This window comes from Lepidochelys olivacea, assembly GCF_965140295.1.
Source record: "Lepidochelys olivacea isolate rLepOli2 genome assembly, chromosome: 14".
Classification (NCBI taxonomy): domain Eukaryota; kingdom Metazoa; phylum Chordata; order Testudines; family Cheloniidae; genus Lepidochelys; species Lepidochelys olivacea.
This window is the reverse complement of record NC_140424.1, coordinates 18,664,840-18,689,467: the sequence shown is the minus strand read 5'-3', so window position 1 is coordinate 18,689,467 and position 24,628 is coordinate 18,664,840. Positions and strand designations below refer to the sequence as shown.

Below are 24,628 nucleotides of genomic sequence, written 5' to 3'. Positions count from 1 at the left end.
TGTGCTGGATGGAAAACTTTCCAGGCGCCCTCCAGCCATGCAGCCACGGCAGAGCGACTGTGCAACTGTACGAAGCTGGCAGGATCAGACGTAAAACAAACAGAGCGCTGGAGAGGGGGATGCGGCCGATTTATGGCCCCATCACTCTAGTTTCCACCTTTACATTTGTCAGGAATATTTTTCCCCAAAGAAGTTGATGAGGCCTGGCCTGCTGCTGGCTTGTTCAACCCATGCACCCCTTCCCTTGGCCCTATTGTGCCTTTCTCCTGCTTGCCCCTCATTCCGCTGGCTTCTACTCACTCCCACCTCCCTCCCTGACTGGTGGCAGAACAGCCAGCCTGATGGAACAGGGCCCTGCTCCACAAAATCTCTTCCCCTGAGCCCTGCTGAGCCTCATCCTATTCCCTAAATGCAGCTCCTGCTGCCTTTCCTTGCTCATGGTAGCCTCGGTTAACCCTTTCCTGTTCCTAATAATAGCCACAATGATTGGATAGCGTGCAGCATCTTCAAACGCGATACCAGCACTAAAGGCTCACAAGGCTGGCTGGCTGGCTGGAAAAGAAGCATTCCATGTCATGAAGAATGTCAAGGTTTTGAATTTTGGTTACAGTCTGCACTGGAATAGCCGGGGGGCGGGGTTCCTACTGATGATACCTGAGGTGGATTGGCAGCGCTGGGAATGGGGAGGATGGACTAAGATTGGCAATGCCAGGAGCATTGCAGGTCAGGAGTGAGGTGCATTAGCAGGGCTGCCTGGGGGCCCACAACTGCAGTAACAGGGGTGCTCCAGGCTAGGAGCAAAGTGCTTTGGCAGAGCTGATGGGGGCCCAGGACTGGGACATCAGAGGCGCTGCCCTTCAGGCCTGAGGTGTTTTGGCAGAGCTGCATCTGTGGGACGCTCACCCAGACAGTGTCGGGCCTGCACTGTGTCTGGAGCAAGCCAGGACTCTGAATCCCGCCCCTTTCAAGAGCAATAAATTCCCTCACTTATCTTAGGGAACAGAAAAGAGCTATAAATGACTTACCTATTTGCAGCTTGAGGGCTCTGTATTGGATTAAACATTAACCTGCCTTTCCAAGCAAAACTACTGACTCTCTGGATAATTCGGAGGCCCAGGCAGTTCAAGAAAAGGATTTTTTGTCTGATGGATGTTTCATAAAAAAATCCCTCCAGCCATTTTCTAGTTCTTCACGTTTATTTGGCCCTGCACTAGAGACCTTGCCCCACAGTTTGCTGTTTGTGTTTGTGCAGTCGAGCAGCTGCTCTGCACACATGCACACACATACATAGTCAAACACACAGATGCACATAATCATATGCACACATGACTGAGCACACACACAATCACACGACTGTGCACACACACAATCACATGACCGTGCATGCACAATTGCACACACACACACAATTGTGCACACCTAATTGCATGTCCCCCACACACACAATTGTACACACATGCAAATATGTGAGAGGAGCTGTAAATTGTCCCTGAACCTTCTGCAAAACGTTTCTATGTGAGTATGATAGTATTTGAATCAGCCATGTCTGTGAATATAACCAGAGGTGCAGAGACAAGGGGGGTACCCCAGACGGTAGGATATTTGATTAGCATTCAACCAAGCAAGCTGTGGATTGTCTTCCTGGCTTCATCATTGGCCTTGGCCCATTGTATGACGTTGGGCAAGTCACTGCACCTCTCTGTGCCTCGGTTTCTCACCTGTAAAATGGAGCTAATGACTTGTAAAGTGCTTTGAGATTTGTTCTGTAGAAGAGCTAGGTATTGCTGTTTAATGATGGGATGGGCTACTGGTCTCTCCGTGTCCTCATGTAATGCCAGGATCAGAGCACACCCACCCTGTGCCAGGCAAGCTTGCAAAGCAACAGACTTCCTTGCAGGATATTACAGTGGGAGTAAAAGCAAGAAGGTGAGTCACCTGTCCTCTGGATTGCTGAATACAACAGGGATGGCCCTGGGCTCTCAGTAATGAGACACGTGCTTACGCAGTCCCAGGAAGGGGTGGGGGAGGGGGCTTTTAAGGGCAGTGGCCACACAGCCAACAACATGGTGAGGGGGCCTTTTGCAAACCACAATGTCAATATTTTACTACTTCGTGCAAATCCAGTGCTGGTGAAAGTTGCTGGTTCAGCAGCTTCCTTCACAACACATGCAAGTACTTCTGAGGGTTAGAGGGCAGCTAAGGCTCCATGGCCCATTCAATCCTCAACTGCTCTCCTGAGACGGGAATTGGAGCCGGCTATGATGGTGGGTTGTGTGGTGTGGACACTTGCCCATGGGGAACCTGGACTGAGACCCAAGAAACTCATTTCACACAGGGCACCAAACAGCCATCAGCTGGTAATAACTAATGGTTGGAGCTGGATTCAAACTGGTGGCCTAGAGGTGAAAAACTGTAGCTAGGAGCCAGTCAGTCCTCCCACAGCATCGTTTTTATTTCAGGCCTTGTCTACATGAGAAAGTTGTGCCAGTTTAACTTAAATTAGTGTTTAAACCACTTCAATTAAACCTGTGCAAACCACCGTGTAGACATGCTTAATTCAGTTTAAATCTGGCTCATATTCTTTTAGTTTAAACCAGATCCTAATAGGCTTAAGCCAAATGGAAATACGTCACTCTGAGCTGAAATAAGAACATCCATACAGGGGCTTGCACCAGTTTAACCAAATCAGTTTCAAAATTGCACCTCTTGTTAAACCAGTGCAACTTTCTCATGTAGACAAGGCTTTGGGAGGAGGTTCTGCCACCTTTCCTCCTGCTGAGTGAGTCTCGGTGTCAATGGGAATTTTCCATTGACCTAACTCCATAAAGAGTCCAATTCCATGGGGCAGAATCCAGTTCTTTGGCCTTTTCTTCTTAATGTTCTCCTCTTTCTGTGCTAATAATGCCTTCAGCATGTTTGCCTGACTACTAATTACCCAGCATGCCCTTCACATGGCCAGTAATCGGAAGCATGTGTCTCGTCTCTGGGCTCCTGAGACACCCAGACCATGTGTCAGACTCGAGCCTTCCCTCTCCCCAGATGCTCTGAAGGGCGATGAGTGGACCTGTGTGTGAGGGGGGAGAATCTCCCTCCGCTTTGTGAAGCTGGTTGTCTGGTATGTGGCTGGCTGTTGGGCTGCTTCTCTTCGGTGTGGTGAATGGTTCGGTTACACACACACGCACACACACTGTGACACACACGCACGCACACACACAACCCCACGGCGGGAGGCTAAGCAAATGCTGCACTTGCCTGGCAGCCTTGCCTCTCCATGCGGGTTTGGAGAACGAAGAGGAGATGTTTACACTAATCAGGCTGACAGGCCAGCAATGCACTTTGAACTAGAAACCGCTTCTCCCTAGAACTGGGGTGATCCTGCCCCACACAGACGGGGAGGGGCTGAGTCAACGGCGGTGGGGTGGCTCGGGGCTTAAAGGAAGAAACTCAGGTAGATTTTGTTCCTGGCTGCACAGGTTCAATCTGTGGGAGGTTCCAGGCCCAGGAGCTGGCAGAAATATTCTGCAGAGTGCATTTGTGTTTGGAGGGGAAAAGGTTAACCCACCAGGGAGGCTGAGCTCTCCTCCTTCCCCTGCCAATGTCAGCGCAGTTGGAACGGCCCAGAACTGAACATCAGATTAGGAAAGGTGTGTTCTAATTGCTGGGAGTGTGCTGGGCTGCCCCTCCGCTGGAGCTCCGGGTTGTGTGGAGCCAGTGTGCAGGAGGAGTGCACTTCCCCTGGCTGATCCCTGCCTGCGGGAACAACAGGACTAAGCCAGTCACACATCACCCTGGGGATTAGTCGCAGGAGCAACTTGGAAAGCCATCCCGGCACGGAATTTTGTTCCTATGTAACGTCCGCGACGGTGGCAGCATGAAGAAGTCAGTACACTCAGGTGAGCAAAGCGGGCCCTGGTTTGGTGGCTGCCGGGTGTTCTTGCATCAGTCAGCTGTGTGTGTGTACGAACCCAACACTTAAAAATAACAGTATGGCACATACAAGCCCCTCTTGCTCCACTTCTCTCTGTCGGAGGAGAGACGCTGTTTTGTTGCCTATAAATGAAAGTCTTTGATCAATGGAAAAGGCTTAAGAAACCCAGAGCAAACCCAGGGAGGCAGGTTGTGCCAGCCCGCTGGAAATGTCTGTGAATGCAGTTCCTGTGACCCACACGTCACTGTGACAGCACATGCCACAAGGAACGGCAAAGACGGTCATCTTGGAACAAAAGAGGGACTCTAAAAAGCAAAGTGGTGCCTAAGTTACCGGCTGCATTTCCTGTTGTAAGGGACACTAATAGTATGTGTGCTGTGAACTGAATGAACCAGAGCCACGGGAGGGTGGTGTGGGTCTGAGTCAGTGCCCGCTATCCCACCCTGCTCCACTCCCCAGCTCTACTCCAAGTCAATGCAGGCTCTTTCGCACTCGCTCCTGCGGGGACAGCCATTGTAGGTGAATGGCAGCGGTGGGGCTGCAGCTGGTTACAGTCCTGCCAAGGTCATCTTCTGCCTCCTGGAAGCTGAGTCACCAGCCGAGGAGCAGTCCGATGTTACAGCTCCTCTCCTCTCATCTTCAGCCTTCCCATTAGAGCAGAGCCCTGCGAGCCCTGTGGAAGCCTGGCGTTGGCAGCTTCTGAAAGAGTTGCCAAGCCACTGCTCACAAAGAGCTGCCGCTGGTACAATGTGAGGGGAGTGGCTAAAGTTAGCATGGATTCCTGACACTTCCTGTAAGGTCAAACTAACAAATCGTTGGAATAAGTGATCAGTGGGTGACGGTGAGGGCAAATCCCCTGTGAAAGACCAATCAGTTACTCAGCTGACACGCTGCAGTTAGGGTCCCTGCTAGCACTTAGGCATATCTTCCCCTTGACAGCTGAGTTCCACTCCTGCTGCAGCCAGCAGCCTGTGCCTTTAAATTCCTTAAACCAAATTCTGCTCACTTACACCCTTGCTACCTCAGTGACTTCAGTGGGGCAGGCTGGATGTGACTGCCTGCAGAATGTGGGCTGTTTTCTACATGCCGGTCTCTTCCAAGGAGCCGGAGTCACATTCCTTGTTGGACCATTGCGTGGGTGAGCTTCTTCGCTGGTATTTCGTTGCTTTTTGGAGTGGCCAAAATACTGTGACTTATTGAAGCCACATAACAGCCAACTCGAATCCCTTCTGGGGGCTTGGATGACCTCATAAACCACAGGAGCAAGCTGGATTCAGTGCTTTGTCTTCAGAGCTCCCCAATGGAAATGCCTCGGATTACTCCAATGCTTCTGTCCGTTCAGAACGTTTCTATTGGTGTGTGTTCAGTCTCAAGCTCCCACCCCCTAAAATATATATCTTATTGGTGTCAATCAGCAGACTGTTCTGGTGGTTTTATTCTGACTTTACATGTTGGGACCCATAGCTGGTGAAAGTATTATTATTAATATAGCACCATGCCTTACAAAGCATGTCATTTAGATGGGCCATTGCCTTGGGCAGTTTGACAAGCTAGATATGACTGCTACAGTACAGCAAGACATGGCATGAGGGCAGTCGCAGCGACCACTCTTCCTGAGTGTGAGAAAGCAGGGCAAAAGAAGTGTGTTTCATGGGGGAATGTGTGGAGCATAGAAAGTGCAGGGTTATTTCAAGGGTAGGATCAGGGCAAAAAGAAGGTGCAGACACCAGGATGGGAGAAGGGATTCGTAATACCTCCTTGCTCCTAAAAATAATGGGCCAGGTCCTCAGCTGGTGTTAGCTGGTGCATCTCCATTGCAACCACGCTGATTTATCTCTATGGAAGATCTGGCCCAATAGATTTTATGTGAGATGGGCAGCTAACAATGGCAAAACATGGCACACAGGCACCACAGAGATGGGCCTGTTAGAAAGGCATAGATAGAAAAACATCTGATGGGTTGCAACCCCTTTCTGATGCCTCCTGACGCCTCCCAAATACTAGACAACACATATGTTCTACTTTGCACAGCAGGGCTGAATATGAGCATGACATATTTTAATCCCATACCTTAAGGAGCCTTGTCAGTGTCCAATGAGCTGAAATTGTGGCTGCTTGCTATTGAAGCTGAGTGTCCTGGACTGTCATGTTTGCTTTGTACTGATGTGTGGTGGGGTAAACCTGAGAGACTGCAAATCTTCTGGCATTAGTGAGATGTGTAGCTCATCAGACTGCCCCAGTGAGCACAATTCCAGATAACTACAGTAGGGTTCGGCTTTGACATTTGTTTAGTACCTTTCATCCAAAAGGGATTTTAGAGACACTTTGCTCATCACAAAGATGCAGCCACTTCTGGGCTGGAACATGGCAGTTGTTTAAAAAAGGAAGGGGAGTTTATATTGTTCAATATAGAGGAAAGTACAACAAGAGGAAGGTTAGGGAGGCAGAATGTAATTGCGTGGGTTGGAATTTGGCCAGGACACTAGGGTTGAAACCCCCACTTACATTCTCACTTTGGAGACAACTTTTTATTACAGAAGGTGGAGAAAGCGACTAGGGGAGAGGTTGTTCTAGATTTGATTCTGACAGACAGGGAGGAACTGGTTGAGAATTTGAAGGTGAAAGGCAGTCTGGGCGAAAGTGACCATGAAATGATAGAATTCATGCTTCTAAGGAATGGTAGGAGGGAAAACAGCAGAAAAAAGGCGAAGGACTTCAAGAAGGCAGACTTTAGCAAACTCAGAAAATTGGTAGGTAAGATCCCACGGGAAGCAAGTCTAAGGGAAAAAAGGGTTCAGGAGAGTTGACAGTTTTTTAAAGAGATAGTATTAAGGGCACAAGAACAGACTATCCCAATGCCAGACACCATCCTGGCTTAATAAAGATATCTTCAATACCCTGAAGCTCATAAAAGAATCACATGAAAAGTGGAAACTAGGTCAAGTTGTGAAGGATGAATATAAAAAACAACAACACAAGCATGTAGGGACAAAATTAGAAAGGCCATGGCACAAGATGAGATTAGGGACACAAAGGATAACAAGAAAACATTTTACAAATACATTAGAAACAAGAGGAAGTCCAAGGACAGAGTAGACCCTTTACTCAATGCAGAGGGAAAGACAATGCAGAAAACACAGCAATGGCTGAAGTGTTAAATGTCTTTTTTTGTCTCCATTTTCATCAAAAAGGTTAGCAGTGATCAGACGACTAACACAGTGAACATCAGTGTACATGGGGTAGGATCTGAAGCTAAAATGGAACAAGTTAAGAATGATTTAGACAAGTTAGATGTCTTCATGTCAGCAGGGCCTGATGAAATACATCCTAATATACTTACGGAACTGGCTGAAGCAATTTCGGAGCCATTAGCGATTATCTTTGAGAACTCGTGGAGGACAGGAGAGATCCCAGAGGACTGGAAAAGAGCAAGTATAATACCTATCGATAAAATGGGGAATAATAACAACCCAGGGAATTACAGGCCAGTCATCTTCACTTCAGTACCTGGAAAGATAATGGAGCAAATAATCAAACAGTCAGTTTATAAGCACTTAGAAGAGAAGGTGCTAAGTAACAGTCAACATGGAATTGTCAAGAACAAATCATGTCAAACCAACCTAATATCCTTCTTTGACAGGGTAACAAGCCTTGTGGATGGGGGAAGCAGTAGATGTGTTAAAGCTTGATTTTAGTAAGGCTTTTGATGCTTTCTCACATGACCTTCTCATAAACAAACTAGGGCAATATAGTCTAGATTAACCTGCTATAAAGGTGGGTGCACAACTGGTTGCAAAACCATACTCAAGAATAGCTGTCAATGGGTTCATAGAAAAGCTGGAAGGGCATATTAAGTCAAGTCCCACAGGGATCTGTCCTGGGTCCGGTTCTATTCAGTATTTTCATAAATGATTGGGATAATGGCATAGAGGGTACACGTATAAAATTTGCAGAAGATGCCAGTCTGAGAAGGGTTGCAAGCATTTTAGAAGACAGGATTAGAATTCAAAATGATCTGGACAAACTGGAGAAATGATCTGAAATAAATAGGATGAAATTCAATAAGGACAAATACAAATTACTACACTTTGGAAGGAACAATCAGCTGCACACATACAAAATGGGAAATGACTGCCTAGGAGGGAGTACTGCAGAAAAAAAGGATCTGGAGGTTATAATTGATCACAAACTAAATATGAGCCAACAGTGTAACACTATTGCAAAAAAAGCAAACATCGTTCTGGGATGTATTGGCAGGAGTCTTGTACTCAAGATATAAGAAGTAATTCTTCAAATGTACTCAGCATGGATAAAGCCTCAACTGGAGTATTATGTCCAGTTCTGGGCATCACATTTCAGGAAGGACGTGGACAAATTGGAGAAAGTCCAGAGGAGAGCAACATAAATGATTAAAGGTCTAGAAAACACAACCTACGAAGAAAGATTGGGGGAAAAAACTGGATTTGTTTAGTCTGGAGAAGAGAAGACTGAGGAGGGACATGATAACAGTCTTCAAATACGTAAAAGGCTGTTATAAAGAGGAGGGTGATAAATTGTTCTCCTTATCCACTCAGGACAGGACAAGAAGCAATGGGCTTAAACTGCAGCAAGAGAGATTTAGATTAGACATTAGGAAAAACTTCCTAACTGTGGGGGTAGCTAAGCATTGGAACAAATTACCTAGAGAGGGTCAAGAACCTCTGTGACTGGAGGTTGTTAAGAAGAGGTTTAGACAAACACCTGTCAAGGATGGTCTAGATAATGCTTAGTCCTGCCTCAGTGCAGGAGACTGGATCAGAGGAGCTCTCGAGGTCCCTTCCAGTCCTACATTTCTATGAAAAGGCACAGTGGACTTGATCTTGACTGTACATAATCAGACCTTGTGTATAACTCAGCCAAAAGGCTAGTGCTTTGGAGGACAGGATTAGAATTCAAAGTGAGTACAGCTCCCCATAATGTCCTTTGGGGGGCTTGTCTCTTTGCTGATGCGGAAGGAAGAGGGTCACATACTGAATCACTACCATCCGTAGGTTTCTTTGGTGGTCTCCCCTCCAGACCCAAGCCTGCTTAAGCTTATAAATTGGATAGCATTACAAATCTTGGTAGATGTATGGTTTTCTTTTGGGATGGTCACAGGGAATCCCGCTGGCTTTACAAAGAAAGGTTACTGCCGCTCACTGATTGTGCAGACTATCAGGACTTGTTTGACAGGGAAAGTCAGTACTAATGAGAGATGGAAGGGAACATGCCAAAACGGCTCGGCTGAAAAGATGGCCCCTTTCTGCCAGCACTGCAACCCCCAGCACTGTGTTGTGGGATTTGAACTACAATGCCTTCTCGGCCAGAAGCAAGAGTACGGCTGTGAGAGACCAGCTAATGAACGCCCCAAAGCTACGACATTAGGAAGCAACAAGCACGTTTCACATGATTTGTGAAGATAGAGAGGGGTCATGGGGCTTAAATTCAGTCTCCCGAGGTACCAGACTTTGCCCCGCTCCCTTTGACTCCCATTGATTTCACTGGGCTTTGGCTCAGGCCCTGTGTCTGCTGGGCACGCGGTAATGCTTTTGCTGCATCTTCCTGCTGTGGGGATATTCACAGCCCAAGCAGGATTTACATTTTCTGAGGCAGTGTAGGGAAATCATATACATCTGCTGTGGCTTTTGAACACTTGCCATGTAGGTGTGGTTGGGCTAGAGATCCTGCCTTAGATACTTTATCTCTTACCCATAAACAGACATTCAGACCTTTGTGCTTTAGCTGCAGGCATACACAGCTCAGCCCTGCAATGAGCTGGGCCTGAATATACTGAGGTGGCTGGAGGGGAGAGGGGCTATAAAGGCCTTTGCAGCCGTCAGGAGGAATCTTACAAGGCAGGTTTAAGAACAAGAAGCCCCCACTATGACACCAACTGTAACTCCTCACACTTGTTTTTTCAGATCTGTGGGGAGAAGAGAGTTGTCCTGAGATGTTTCAGTTGTGCTGGGATCCTCTCTAGGGGATACTGTTTCTTTAAGGATATAGTGCTCCCTTTTCCATTACTCAGATCCATGTGCATTGCCAACAAGGCAATAGACAAGCAAGGCTCATGCTGAGAGGTGAGGCTGAGGCTTGACGCGGAATGACCTTCAGGTGACCTCCAAGCTTGGCAAGAATTGCTTAAGGAATGTGTATGATGCTGAGAATATTTGAAAAACGAGTGCCCTAATTACCTCCTGAATTACCCCCATGGAACTGGATGTGACCCACCGGTTGAGCAGGATTGGGGGGAAACTTGCACAAAATCTGGGATTTACAAATCTTCCAAAACTTTCCCTCTGTGGCCAATTACACTCCTCATCCTGAACGGAACAGGAACCTCAGAACGGTTCCATCTAAGACACTGCTGCTGCTAACAGGGAGAGGCCTAGGCCTTGGTTGGGCTCCACACAACAGGGGTCTGCCCACATGGATGTGATCAGACCCTTGGGTTGTATACTGTAGCTCTCAATCCTTCTGAAGAACATCTGTGGGTGATCAAGGGGTTTCCTGCTTGTACTGCCACTGTATAAACTATCAGAGGTGTAGCCGTGTTAGTCTGGATCTGTATAAGCGGCGAAGAGTCCTGTGATACCTTATAGACTAACAGACGTATTGGAGCATAAGCTTTCGAGGGTGAATACCCACTTCGTCAGATACATGTAGCGGAAATTTCCAGAGGCAGCTATAAATAGAAGCATATTTATACCTGTCTCTGGAAATTTCCACTACATGCATCCGATGAAGTGGGTATTCACCCATGAAAGCTTATGCTCCAATATGTCTGTTAGTCTATAAGGTGCCACAGGACTCTTTGCCGCTTGTATAAACCATGGACTTGTTAACAGGGTGCATGCAGAAGAAATACCTGTATAGTTCATTCATGATCAATGTACTTATAATAAATGTAGAGGTTATTGAAAGAGAGCTGTGTTCTGAGCTCTGGATGGGGAGTCAGGAGCTCCAGCATGCTCCAGCATAATCTTGACTTTCACAGAATCATATAACTGGAAGGGACCATGAGAGACCATCTAGTCCAGTCCCCTGCAGTCAAGGCAGGACTAAGTATAATCTAGATCATCCCTGACAGGTGTTTGTCCAACCTGCTCTTAAAAATCCCCAATGATGGAGATTCCACAACGTCCCTAGGCAATTTATTCCAGTGCTTAACCACTCAGTTAGGAAGTTTTTCCTAATGTCCAACCTAAACCTCCCTTGCTGCAATTTAAGTCCATTGCTTCTTGTCCTATCCTCAGAGGTTAAGAAGAACAATTTTTCTCCCTCCTCCTTGTAACAACCTTTTATGTACTTGAAAACTGTTATCATGTCCCCTCTCAGTCTTCTCTTCTCCAGACTAAACAAACCCAATTTTTTCAATCTTCCCCCATAGGTCATGTTTTCTAGACCTTTCATCATTTTTGTTGCTCTTCTCTGGACTTTCTCCAATTTGTTCCCATCTTTCCTGAAATGTGGTGCACAGAACTGGACACAATACTCCAGCTGAGGCCTAATCAGCGCATAGTAAAGAGGAAGAATTACTTCACATGTCTTGCTTACAATACTCCTGCTAATACATCCCAGAATGATGTTTGCTTTTTTTGGAACAGCGTTACACCAGTGACTCATATTTAACTTGTGATCCACTATGACCCCCAGATCTCTTTCCGCAGTACTCCTTCCTAGGCAGTCATTTCCCATTTTGTACGTGTGCAACTGATTGTTCCTTCCTAAGTGGAGTACTTTGCATTTGTCCTTACTGAATTTGATCCTATTTACTTCAGACCATGTCTCCAGTTTGTCCAGATCATTTTGAACTTTAATCCTATCCTCCGAAGCACTTGCAACCCCTCCCAGCTTGGTATTGTCTGCAGACTTTATAAAAAGAAAAGGAGTACTTGTGGCACCTTCGAGACTAACCAATTTATTTGAGCATGAGCTTTCGTGAGCTACAGTCACTTCATCGGATGCATACCGTGGAAACTGCAGCAGACTCCACGGTATGCATCCGATGAAGTGAGTTGTAGCTCACGAAAGCTCATGCTCAAATAAATTGGTTAGTCTCTAAGGTGCCACAAGTACTCCTTTTCTTTTTGCGAATACAGACTAACACGGCTGTTACTCTGAAACCAGACTTTATAAATTACTCTCTATGCCATTATCTAAATCATTGATGAATCGATCCCTGCGGGACCCCACTCCTTATGCCCTTCCAGCATGACTGTGAACCACTGATAACTACTCCCTGGGAATGATTTTCCAACCAGTTATGCACCCACCTTATAGTAGCTCCACCTAGGTTGTATTTCCCTAGTTTGTTTATGAGAAGGTCATACAAGATAGTATCAAAAGCCTTATTAAAGCCAAGATATACCACATCTACCGCTTTCCCCCATCCACAAGGCTTGTTACCCTGTCAAAGAAAGCTATCAGGTTGGTTTGACATGATTTGTTCTTGACAAATCCATGTGACTGTTATTTATCACCTTATTATCTTCTAGGTGTTTTCAAATTTATTGCTTAATTATTTGCTCCATTATCTTTCCTGGTACAGAATTACTGGTCTTTAATTCCTTCTGGGCTGTAATTCCGTAATTTCCGGGGTTGTCCTTATTTCCCTTTTTATAGATGGGCACTGTATTTGCCCTTTTTCAGTCTTCTGGAATGTTTCCCATCTCCTCCATGACTTTTCAAAGATAATTGCTAATGGCTCAGATATCTCCTCAGTCAGCTTCTTGAGTATTCTAGGATGCATTTCATCAGGCCCCGGTGATTTGAAGACATCTAACTTGTCTAAGTAATTTTTGACTTGTTCTTTCCTTATTTTAGACTCTCATCCTACCTCATTTTCACGGATATTCACTATGTTAGACGTCCAATCGCCACCAACCTTCTTGATGAAAACCAAAACAAAGAAGTCATTAAGCACCTCTGCCATTTCCACATTTTCTGTTATTGTCTTCCCCCCCTCATTGAGTAACAGGCCTACTCTGTCCTTGGTCTTCTTCATGCTTCTAATGTATTTGCAGAATGTTTTCTTGTCTCCTTTTATGTCCCTAGCTAGTTTGATGTTGTTTTTTGCCTTGGCTTTTCTAATTTTGTCCCTACATACTTGTATTATTTGTTTATATTCATTCTTTGTAATTTGACTGAGTTTCCACTTTTTGTAGGACTCTTTTTTGAGTTTTAGATCATTGAAGAGCTCCTGGTTAAGCCAGGGGGGGGTCTCTTGCCATACTTCCTATCTTTCCTACACAGTGGGATAGTTTGCTCTTGTGCCCTTAATAATGTCTCTTTGAAAAACTGCCAGCTGTCTGCAATTGTTTTTCCCCTTAGACTTGCTTCCCATGGGATTTTACCTACCAGCTGCCTGAGTTTGCTAAACTCTGCTGTCATGAAAGCCACTGTCTTTATTGTGCTGTTCTCCCCCTACCATTCCTTAGAACAGGGGTGAGCAAACTACAGCCTGTGGGCTGGATCCGGCCCCTCAGGGCTTTGGATCTGGCCCATGGGACTGCCCCCAGTGGTGCCACGGGCCCCATGCCACTCTCAGAAGCAGCTGGCACCACATCTCTGCGGCTCTGGGGGAGGGGGAGCTGGAGGGCTCCGTGTGTTGCCCTTGCCTCCAGGCACCGCCCCCCGCAGCTCCCATTGGCCGGGAACGGGGAACCGAGGCTAATGGGAGCTTCGGGGGAGGTATCTGGAGGTGTGGCAAGGGCAACATTCAGAGCCCTATGCCCTTCCCTCCCCCAGGGGCCACACAGGGACGTGGTGCCGGATGCTTCCCAGAGCGGCGGGGCGTGGGGCCAGGGCAGGCAGGCAGGCCCTGGCTGCTGCCACCCCAGAGCCGCTTTAGGTAAGCGGCGCCAGGCTGGAGCCCACACCGCTCCTGCACTCCGCCCCCCAATTCCCTGCCCTAAGCCCCCTGCCTGCACCTTGCACCCCTCCGGCACCCCAACTCCCTGCCCCAAGCCCCGTCACACCCCGCACCCCTCCTGCACCCCAACCCCCTTCCCTGAGCTCCCTCATACACCCTGCACCTCTCCTCTGCCCCAATCCCTTGCCCTGAGCCCCTTCCTATGCATCACAGCCCCTCCCACACCCCGCCCTGCCTCCCACACCCCAGCCCGCTGCCCCAGCCCTGCATACAATTTCCCTACGCAGATGTGGCCCTCGGGCCAAAAAGTTTGCCCACCCCAGCCTTAGAATCATGAACTCTACCGTTTCATGATCACTTTCACCCAAGTTGCCTTCCACTTTCAAATTCTCCACCAGTTCCTCCCTATTTGTCAAAATCAAATCTAGAACAGCCTCCCACCAGTAGCTTTCTCCACCTTCTGAAATAAAAAAATTGTCTCCAATACATTCCAAGAACTTTTTCTGTAGCCTTGCCTTGAGCAACCCCCCATGCCTCAGTTTCCTTCTGAGTAGGTGATAATACCAAAGGCAAATAGAAGTTGTGCAGTTTAGTTCGACAGGAAATGATTGGGGAAGGGACTGTGTTTTCCTGTGGGTTGGTACTGTGCCCAACACAATGGGGCCCCAATCCTGACTTGGGCCTCTGGTCACTACCCTAATAGAACTAGGGTCTGATCATTCTGAGATGCTGAGCTGTGATTCAGACCAGTGGGATCGCAGGTGTTTGGTGCCTCTACGAATCAGGCTCCTACTAGATCCAGTGTTTCTGGCTGTACCATGCGGTAAGTATTAGACCCAGTAGGAGAATAAAGATTGGACACTAAGATCATTTGCTTTGGTCCTTGTCAGCTGAGGCCTTGCTGAGCAGAGCAGCATTGATAATGATCAGCTGAACTGTATTTCTCCAGTGGCATGGCATAGCAAGCTTTCACTCCAAGGGTCGGATTTTCCAGAGGCACCTAGGGCCGGATTTCACGTGGTCAGCACCCACAGCCAGGGGCAGCTCAACTACTATTTATGCACCTAATTAAGGGTCACACCTTCAAAAGAGCCAGCTCCCCAGAGGGATGGTGCTAACTGTTTACCGGTGCACAGCAACACCACACAGCCGCCGAGGCTGCAAGCGAGAGAGATTGTTTCCAATTGAGATTAGATGGGGATTTTAGAGGCGCAGAATGGAATTTGGCCAGGCCTCTGAAATTAATGTTCCTCCCCGCAGGGCAAGTGTCATGGGGCTCTTGAGAGCTCAGTTCTTCTCTCCTTTACCCATTGACCCAGCAGACAGTTTGCCTGTATAAAGCCTGGAAAATCTTTAATGACCATGCGCGGTCAGATCTCAGTCTTTAGCTGCAATAAGTGAGTGTATGAAAACAGAATTCAGTGCAAACTACATCGCTGCCAGGGCAGATTAACAAACTGGTGGCATTGTTTCCACCCATCATTTCTGCCAGGAACAGCTCTGCCTGCCACTGTGACGTGCATTCAAACACATTAAAGGTTACCCCATTATTTCTCAGGAACGGTGCCCTTAACCAGTTGCACCATTGGATGCTCAGTCAACCTGACCCAGATAATTGCGTACCCTGGATATTCTGTGCTAAGGCATTCTCAGCAGAATCCCTTTTCTGAGCTATGTAATCTAATCGGTCTGCATTATCTCTTTGTCTATCTAGTATCTTCACTATATTTATCACTGTGGTATCTGAGCAACTAAGAAAACAGATCTGATTGGAGTTATTCTTTGCCTCAGTTAGATCCTGATCCCGAAAAAGGATCTGCCACCGGGACATCTACCCACGTGGAGACCTCTCACAATTAACATGGCTTTTCATGAGCACTCGTTTATTATTGTAGGGTTGCTTGTGAGTTGCTGGGGTTTCCCACCGTGGCTTTTCACTGCAGGGTTGTGTTGAGCCATGTTCATATCAAGTTGTTATTTCCATTATTTGTGTTGCTGTTGCACTCCTGGACCAGGCCCCCATTGTGCTAGGCACTGAACAAACACAGGGGAAAAAAGGCTGCCCTTGTCCCCAAAGAGTTTACACTCTAAATGCATATCTTTGAGCCCTAGTTTGTTATTGTAGGGTTGCAAACAGGTGCTGCAGACACTGGTGTAATTTTTGGGCATGGGACTTTAGAAATACACAAGCCGTGCTTCCTGTTGCAGAGTTAGGCCAATGCTGAGCACCCATAAACAATGCCATGGAGTTTGCAAACCGATAAGGGTTGCGGGAGGGGAAGCTGACAGTCTGGCCTCCCATCCGTGCATGGGGCATTCCTGGGAGTCTAAGGTCCCTGCTGGCCATCGAGTTTGAAATCCTGACCCCGCTGAATTCAATGGCAAAGCTCCCATGAACCTCAATGGGGCCAGGATTTCATCCCAAGTCCTCCCAGCCTGAGGAAACAATGGTGGCATAATCATCTTCCTGGCAACATGCCCAATGCCTGCCCTGACTAGCTAAACTGCCAGGGGAGGAGCAACTAGGCACGGGGTTCATAGCGTGATTTTTTTGCCTTTCATTGTTTGTATTACATACAGAAGTTTCTCTATCGGGTTGTTTTAATTAAAACTCACATAAATGACACCACAAATCGTTGCCCCCAGAGCTAGGCTTTGCAGGCTGAGCCCTGGAGCCAGTCAGTGAGGCCAGAACGCCTAGCCTAGCTCATAAACAAACGGAGCAAGGCACCCCCCTGCTCTCACCTCCTCCTGGGGGAATGTGGGGAGAAAAGCAGCTGCTGAGCTGGTTGAGGGCTCTTTGAAGTCAGTGGAATGACTCCTAGCGATTGCAGGGGCCTCTGGATCGAGCCTTTGGGGATCACCCAGCCCCACGGCAAGCCAGCTCCTGAGCAGATGAAACCTGGCCCTGGAACCGGCTGGGAATTGTTTCAGGGCTCTGCGCTGGGCATTGTAAATTTCTGTCTGCAGAAACGGACACTTTCCAATCACTCAAGGGCAGCCGTTCGCCATGCGCGACACACAGGAGGTGCTGAGCCACCCCTTGCCAGAGACCCCAGATGTATTAGACTGTAAAAATCTCATGATTTTAAGCCAGTCTCCTGATCGTTTTGGAGCCTGACTCCTGGTTTCTGAACACTGGGGGTTGGCAGTGCCACGCATACTGCTTTGCTTCATACAGCTCCTAATCTGGGAGTCTTTCTCCTGATAATAAAATCCACTGTGTTTACATTGCCCAAGGACCTGAACTCCATCTACTCATATACCATCGATCCTGCCTTAAAGCGGCCCAGAAATTATACAAGCCCCTAATTCTGCCCATGCTACCCTACTACACTCACTGGGGATGCATGGAGGTAACTAGGGACTGAATTTGCCTGTAGACTCCCTCCCACAAGCGTGACCCACGTACATTGGGCCTTTCTCATGGCCTTTCAATGTCACAGACATGCAGTTCCTGCCCTTGTTTGGTCCCATCTCCTGATGGTGCCTCATTCACTTTACAGGGCTGAAGGGTCAATCCACATGCATCCAACAGCCTTCCCCGATATTGACTTGTTGCTTGCTCATTTGCAGAGTCCCGGAGGCTTGGCTCCTCCCACTAGGGGGAGGAGCAGAGGGTAGCCTCCTTAAAGACATGATACCCTTCTTCAGGGGAAAAAATGTCCTGGACTGTTACATGGACAATCCCTGAAATTCCCCAGTGCTGGGAGAAGTCAGAGCTTTCCTCCTGTCTATTATGATATTATTTATTATCTACATGAGTGTGGTGATGCACCGATCAGGGCCCCATTGAGTTCGTTGCCGTACAAATTCACAGTAAGAGACAGCTCCCATCCCAAAAAAGGCTTACAATCTAAACCCTCTCTGTTCCAGCCCTCTGATGACGTGGCTAATGATGAAGGAGGGTATCGAAACACTTTAAACTTGCTTGGAAATGAGTCAGTTTTATGAAATTATAGGAGGGGGAAAAGCCAGGGGAATGTCAGGAGTTTGTCTTCCCTTAATTTAGGAGCTGCTGATAGTTGTTGCACAGACAAGGAGCTTTGTACTTTATCTTCAGGGCACTGGAAACAAATTCTGTGGCTTGGTTTGGTGAGTCACATGGGCTAAGAGAGGCCATAATTTACATCTGTGAGAAAGCTTGTAATCTGAAAGGTCAATCGCTCTCCATACCTGCCCCAAACCCAGACACAAAAGAGAAAACAAATAGGATCCAGTTCCCACAAGGAAAACACTTGCCCATTGTTTCAGGCAGCTGATTAGCCTGTGCCACACAGTCACATTTTCCAGCCAGTAAACAAAAGCTCCGCTGCCCTGTCATGTTTACACATGCTGCCTGGCAACGACTTTCACCACTGGAGCTGACAGACTGAAAAGCACACCTCTGAACTTCCTGCGTGACTCACTTCCCCTCCCGCCGCTCCCCCGGCTCTGCCCCTCGGCACTTTCAGCAGTGGTGTTTGTAATTCGTCCTACAATTGCACCTGGCAGCTCCAACCGCTCGCACTAGAGCCTGCACAAACACCTGGCAAAAGGCAGTCCCTGCCCCAAAGCACTTTCAAAGTAAATAGACGAGACAGAAACGGGTAGGATGGGAAACTGAGGCACAGAGCAGGGAAGTGACTTGCCCAAGGGTGCACAGCAGGACAGTGGCAAAGCCAAGAATAGATTCACATCCCCTGAGTCCCAGCACAGTGCCTTCGCCATGAGCCTATGCTGCCTCTCCAGCTAGCTTTTCAATACGCGATTCAAATTTTAAACACTATTAAAATTCAAATTTAAAAAATGCTGGGAAAAGCAGAACAGATGCGCTTCCCAGCATCCCATTTCCAGCCTGTGTCTGTTACCTCTTAGCATTAAAGTCAGCAACCTTCCCAGCCTATCTCAAAACACTAAGCAATGTCTGACCAGATGGCCCACTCTGATCCCTGCACATTTTCAGGGAGACCCACATTCTTCTCAGTCACGGGTGTGTCATGAGACGCTGCTGTGACACTGGCATTGTATATTGCTAGGGCACTGGCATGGTATGCTCCAAAAACATCACTAAAGTGTGCTGCTGTATTGTTTGTCTTAGCCCCAGGTGATGGGGCATCCACCCCACGCTGGCAGAGACGGGATTAATAGGGCCATAGGGAGGCTGCGTGGGGAGCAGCCAATAGGACAGGGGCTGTGAGGAACAGCCAATCAGGGCCCATAGCAGGTCCATATAAAGGTGAGCTGCCAGATCGAGTAGTTCAGTTGCTGTTGGGAGCCCAGGGAGTGAGGACTGCGACCCTGGAGGGCCGAGAGAGCTGTATGCACCTTGGACTGAGCTCTGGCTGGCTCCTGGGACTGAGCAGTGAAGTGCCCTGAGGTGGGGGTGAAGAAGGTGCTGGGGCCATGGGGAAGTGGCTTAGGGAAATAGAGCTGCATTGACAGAGGTTTCAGAGGAGCAGCAGGAGGTTGCTATTTACAGGGGCCCTGGGTTCGTGCCTAGAGTAATGGGTGGATCTGGGTCCCCCCGACTTGCCACTAGGGAAGTGGCTGGACAGATGGAAAGAGATACCTACCCCTGGAAAGCGGAAACACAGACGACAACCTAGCCAGAGGGCTCAGTAGAGAAGAGGATGCTGTGGTCCTGGGAGCTGAGAGAGGAGCCACAGGCGGGAGCAGAGACGGTGCCAGTGTTCAGACTGTGGACATGGGCGTCGGCCTTGAGCTAATCCCCAGCATGACCAGGAGGGGGCATCAGTCTGGCAAGGAGTGCTTCACCTGTGATACCCCATTAGGCATCCTTCCAAGGCCCCAGGATTGCTCGCCGCAAAGACTCTAGTGTGGGTGGACTGCTTCAGTGGAACCTAATGGCTGCCATACTGGTGCCAATATGTATTACAGTGATGTTGGCAGAATATGCTGCTATCACATCGGTGTGCCATGTGGCTATGATGTTGGCAGGGCTTCCAGGGCATCAGCATGGTGGGTGGATGTAGCATTGGTAGGACAGTCCGCTATAGCACTGGTATGCTTTGTTGGCATGGTATGAGATAGTACTGGCAGCTCATGGTACATCAGCTGCTATGTTATTGGCTGGGCATGCGATTATAGCATCGCTTTCCCTTCCAGCTAGTGGAAAAGTTCTGCCATAGCTAACATGACATCCTGATACCTCTCAGGAACCAGCTCACAGAGCAGGGAACTCCAGCCCAGCAGTAAGTTACTGCTTGTACATAACACCAGGCAATTTAATGAGATGTCAAATAAAGAAGAGCTGCAGCCAAAAATTGCTGTTTAGGAGGCTGACTGGGTGTGTAATCCCCCTCCGGGAGCAAGGTCCTTGTTCCTGCCTTCACCCTGCCTGCCCTGAGTGAACCGGACAAAAGGCATCACGTCAAACAAGGAAATATGGCTGTGGGGAATAATTCCCTGATGAGCTAATGGCAGACGGGTAAATGTGAGGCAGGGAAATGGAAGCAAATAAACCTTCACTTCTTTTCTTCTTCGCTCCTTTCTGCTGCCTCTTGCATGTCCTGTCTTGCCTGAACTCCAGCTTAGCTGTGAGTTTCCATGCACTGCAGCTCACAGACACAGGCCCAGTCCTGTTCCTCTTGAAGTCAACTGCAAAAGTCCCATTGACCTCAGCTGGAACAGAATTGGACTCCGTGAACCTCAGCCGGGGCATTGCTTGCCATCAGTCACTCATTGGAAGCAGAGCTATTGACTACAACACAGTAACTGGCTCTTCCTGAATGATCATTATCTGCCCCCTTGCAAACCACAACAGACAGAATTAGTCTTGCAGCCCAAAAGGGCTTTCCCATCTGGGGCAGAGTCTGTGGAGATGGAGAAAACTTGGCCTCTTTGGCGAAGGGAAAGAGTGACCCTCTAAAGCTTTCTCCCAGCAGGTACAAATGGAAAGTCTCTTCTTTCTTTTGGGGAGCTCTTTGGTGGCTGACGTGAGACGGTGGTCTCCGTCCAGTGCAGCCACCTCTCTCAGACCACTGGCCAGGCCACAGACTGACTGGGCCAAGGAAACTGAACTCCCTTCTCATCCCTGGAGGCGACTCCTCCATATTAAGACTGAAGCTTATTGGTGTTGGAAAACTTGTGCTGCCACCTTCTGTGCCCAGTCTCTTCTCTGGATAGGTGGACTTTGGTCTCCGTGGCCGCTGGTCTGACACTTTCACCAACACCACTTTAAGAAAACATTAGGGGTTTTTCCTTCCTCCCCAGCTCCAGCATCCTCTGGAAGAAATCCAGGATGCCTGTGCACATATAATCACCGTGTGTGCAGTTTTCGTATTGTAATCAGAGGCAATCAGTCCAGTCAGAGAAAGGCAGCACAGTCACTAGTGAGTAAACGCTTTCCCACGCTTGCCGGAGATGACCTTATAATGACAAAGGAGCCCCGAGACACCCTTTGAAGTGCTTACACTTCAGATGAGGATTCATTGCGGCCTGGGAATCTGCCTCCTGCTGTGTAACTCATCATCCTGGCTACAGTTGGTGACAGGACATCACAGAGTTTGGGAAGGCCTTTCCTAGTGCTCATGGTGGAATCAATGCCTAATCCAGCTCTGTGGAAGTAGGAGTTGTCTAATCACAGCTTGGGTTCTGACTTCTCAATTATAAAGCACCCTTCGCCCCACACCAAATGGCTTTACGATCTATGGGTCACACAGCACCAGTGAAATGCAGCCACTTCTGGGGTGGAGGGCAGCACATGAGTAGGGAAGAGGAAACTTTTGGCCAATAGTGGCAGATTACAACCCTGCCGTTTATGTAAAGTGTCAGGCCATGCTGAGCAGCCAGGACCTTAGTTGTAAGTTCTTGTTCAAAAGACACCCTGTATGGTACTAAACTTAGCCATCTTGGAAATCTGAAGGGCTTACTCAGAGCTGCTATGACTGGGGCTTGTGATTCCAGCCCAGACTGGTATTTCCAAACTGATGTTTAGAGCATCCCCTTCCAGTTTTTCTACAGGCACAACATTAAAGTGAAAGAGCCTGCAGGCTCCCAGCGAGGTCCGATGACATCTGGGTTCCAGGAAACTCAGCTGGAGTGGCCAATGCAAGGGAACTGGGGGAAGGAGGAGTTTGGTTCCATGTTTTGGGATTATTTATTTACAGGAAACATTGTACAGGACTCAGAGCTTTGTTTAACAAGGGGCTTAGAGAGAGGAGATAGTGATATGCCTGATGGAAATGAAGAGGGGCAAGGTTATGCTCAAGAAAGACCATCATCCTCAGGGGGGATTACTGCTGCTTTGGGGGTAGAGGGGGTGGCAGGGGCTTTGGCTCAGATTCCCAAAGGGAAAGAATACTCCAATCAGGTGAGTAGCTGAGTTTCCAAAGAGCCCAGCTCCCACTTAGGCCCCCGAACGAAATACTCAGCAGCTCCCACTGAGATCCAATGGACCTGAGCCCAAACCAGCCAGCACAGAGACACAGCTGAACCTCTGCAGCTGGTGGTTCTCTCCACTCACAGGGAGACATCTCTCCTAGCAACCTATTGCTATTCACGAAGAGGGACCACCAGGGACCGGGAGCCAACCAGACTCCACGTGTTTATAGGCTGAATCTGGTTAGCTTTGGGAGGGGAAACAGGGAAAGGCAGTTTCCACAGTATGCATCCGATGAAGTGAGCTGTAGCTCACGAAAGCTCATGCTCAAATAAATTGGTTAGTCTCTAAGGTGCCACAAGTACTCCTTTTCTTTTTGCGAATACAGACTAACACGGCTGTTACTCTGAAACCAGGGAAAGCATGAAATCTTGTAAAGACGCAGGGGAAGACATGAAGACAACAAGGACAGAGCAGGTCTTTAAAGAGACAAGGGCTAGAATGGATTAAAACCGCCAACGCTTTTAGGGGAGGCACGGTTGCGGGAAGGGGAGTGAGAGACGTAACAGCCTTTTAGGACACTACGATGCCCAGGAGCTATTTTGTTGGATTTGATTGTGTGTTTGTTTAAAGAAGTTTTTATGGCAATGACTTCTACTTTCAGAACAGACCTCACAGCGAAGTCCAGCATCTGTGTAACTGACTTTACAGGCCATAAAAAGTGCACTCTGCATAGCTCTGCCTTTAGAGCTTCACTGGCATAACCACGCTGTGGCATAACTGAAAAAAATGTACTAGTTGAAATTATTCTGCACCTTTATATCTAAGCGTCATGCTCGGGGCAGTATACTTACTACCTACCTTCTTAATTTGGGATGGAGTTTTTGACTCTTTGTAGCCTGGCAGTTGGTATCAGAAATGAGAGCTGCAGGTGTTGAAGGACAGTCAGCGGAAGAGGTTCATTAGTATTTTTATTTTTTTAAATGTCTGTCTGGTGCAGTTGTATGGCAAAATGAGATCACCACTAAGTGAGCCAATAGAACAAGGGGTCACAGGAGAGGAGAAATGGCACGTTCATAACTGACTGCCACTGTGCTCGGCGAGGTAGTGAGCTATGGCTCTTCCTTGTGGTGTCTGGACCACTTCAGCAGAAAGTTGATGTTTCCGGGATGGCCAGACTGTGGCTTGTGAGCCACATGCCCATTCCCCAACTAGACTGGGGGGGTGGGGAGTAAAGGACCTCTGCCTTGCAGCAGGGTGGTGGGGTAGGGACTTCTGACCAGCAGGGAGGGGAGGTATCAGGGCTTCTTCCCAGAGGGGAGGGGGGATCTCAGGGCTGGCGCACCTATTGGGGCTCAGGGCTTCAGCAGGAGAGGGGCTGAAGTCCTGAGCCCTGGCAGATGCGCCTCAGCTCCGAACTTCTGAAGGTTGTTGTATGTGGCTCAGAGAGTCAGTAAGTTTGGCTATATTTGTGGCTTTTCTCACACCTCATTCTCCCCTCCAGTTCACCCTCAGCTACGGCTTGTACAGGGCACAGGCACTGGGAGAGTTGCTTTACCAAAGATCTTTCTTTCTTCTCTTGATGTACGGTTAGGCTGACCCTGTTTAAGTGAAGACCTCTTGGAGGGTGTGAAACCCACCAGGTTGAGTTTGCTTGTGTGTCTGTGTAGTCTGCCTGTGTCATGGCAGGAATCTGAACAGGGGCCCCCATCCTTAGTTGGCAGGAATTTGCTCATCTTTGAGGAATAAAGTACTCCATAATATTCTCACCAAAGGGGTGGCTTGGTAATAAAACCAAAGGAGATGCCCTCTGAGTGCTGCCCAGTTTGGGGTGGCTCAGCTCCAGGTTGATATAAGGGCCTATAAACAAGAGGCCGGAGTCAAGGAGCTTTCCTGATCCTGCTGTAATAGAAAGGGGCAGGTAGGCAAGCTGCCAACCCACAGAAGAATCCAAATGAGGGGAGCAGGTTGGCCTCCCCCTGGTCAGAGCTCCAGAGTGGGCCATCCAGCCAGGCCCTGAAGAAGCTGGGTGGCAAGAGGTCAATGGGCCCCAGGCTCAGTGGTCTGCAGCACTTTGGAGGGTTGGAGAGAATGCAGGTTGTGTGTGGGAGACTGAAGCTTCCCAGACTGCCAGTTACCTTTGGGGTTCTTACTGAAAGTGCCCTTGTTTGGGTCATGACAGCATCAGGGTGCACAGGCCTGTTACTGGGATAGGCTGTGTACCACCGTTTGGGCTTATACCTAAAACATAAAAAGAACGAACATGAGGGAGAGGGAAAATGGCATTGAAGGCAAAATCCCCCTCCCAGAGAGAGAGGGCACCTATCTCCTTTGAGATCCAGCTCACTACTTTCAGGGGACACAAGGGTGGAGCAGGAGGTCAGAGGCCTAGTCCACTGCATAGATCCCAGGGGAGAACTTTGCCTGTTGCCCTTAAGCTGGCCAGGGAGAATGTCAGACTTCCTGATCCATTGGGTCCTCCAAC

At 48.4% G+C, this 24,628-nt stretch overlaps 1 protein-coding gene across 1 annotated transcript in view; it reads left to right on the top strand.

Annotated features, from left to right (window-relative positions):
* Window positions 1–3,511: 3,511 nt before the first annotated feature.
* SEPTIN9 (septin 9) overlaps window positions 3,512–24,628 on the top strand; it is a 259,220-nt gene continuing 238,103 nt past the window's right edge. Inside the window, exon 1 of the mRNA XM_084647129.1 lies at window positions 3,512–3,893. Coding sequence (XP_084503255.1) covers window positions 3,872–3,893 — 22 coding nt within the window. The 5' untranslated portion in view covers window positions 3,512–3,871. The remainder of the gene's footprint in view (window positions 3,894–24,628) is intronic.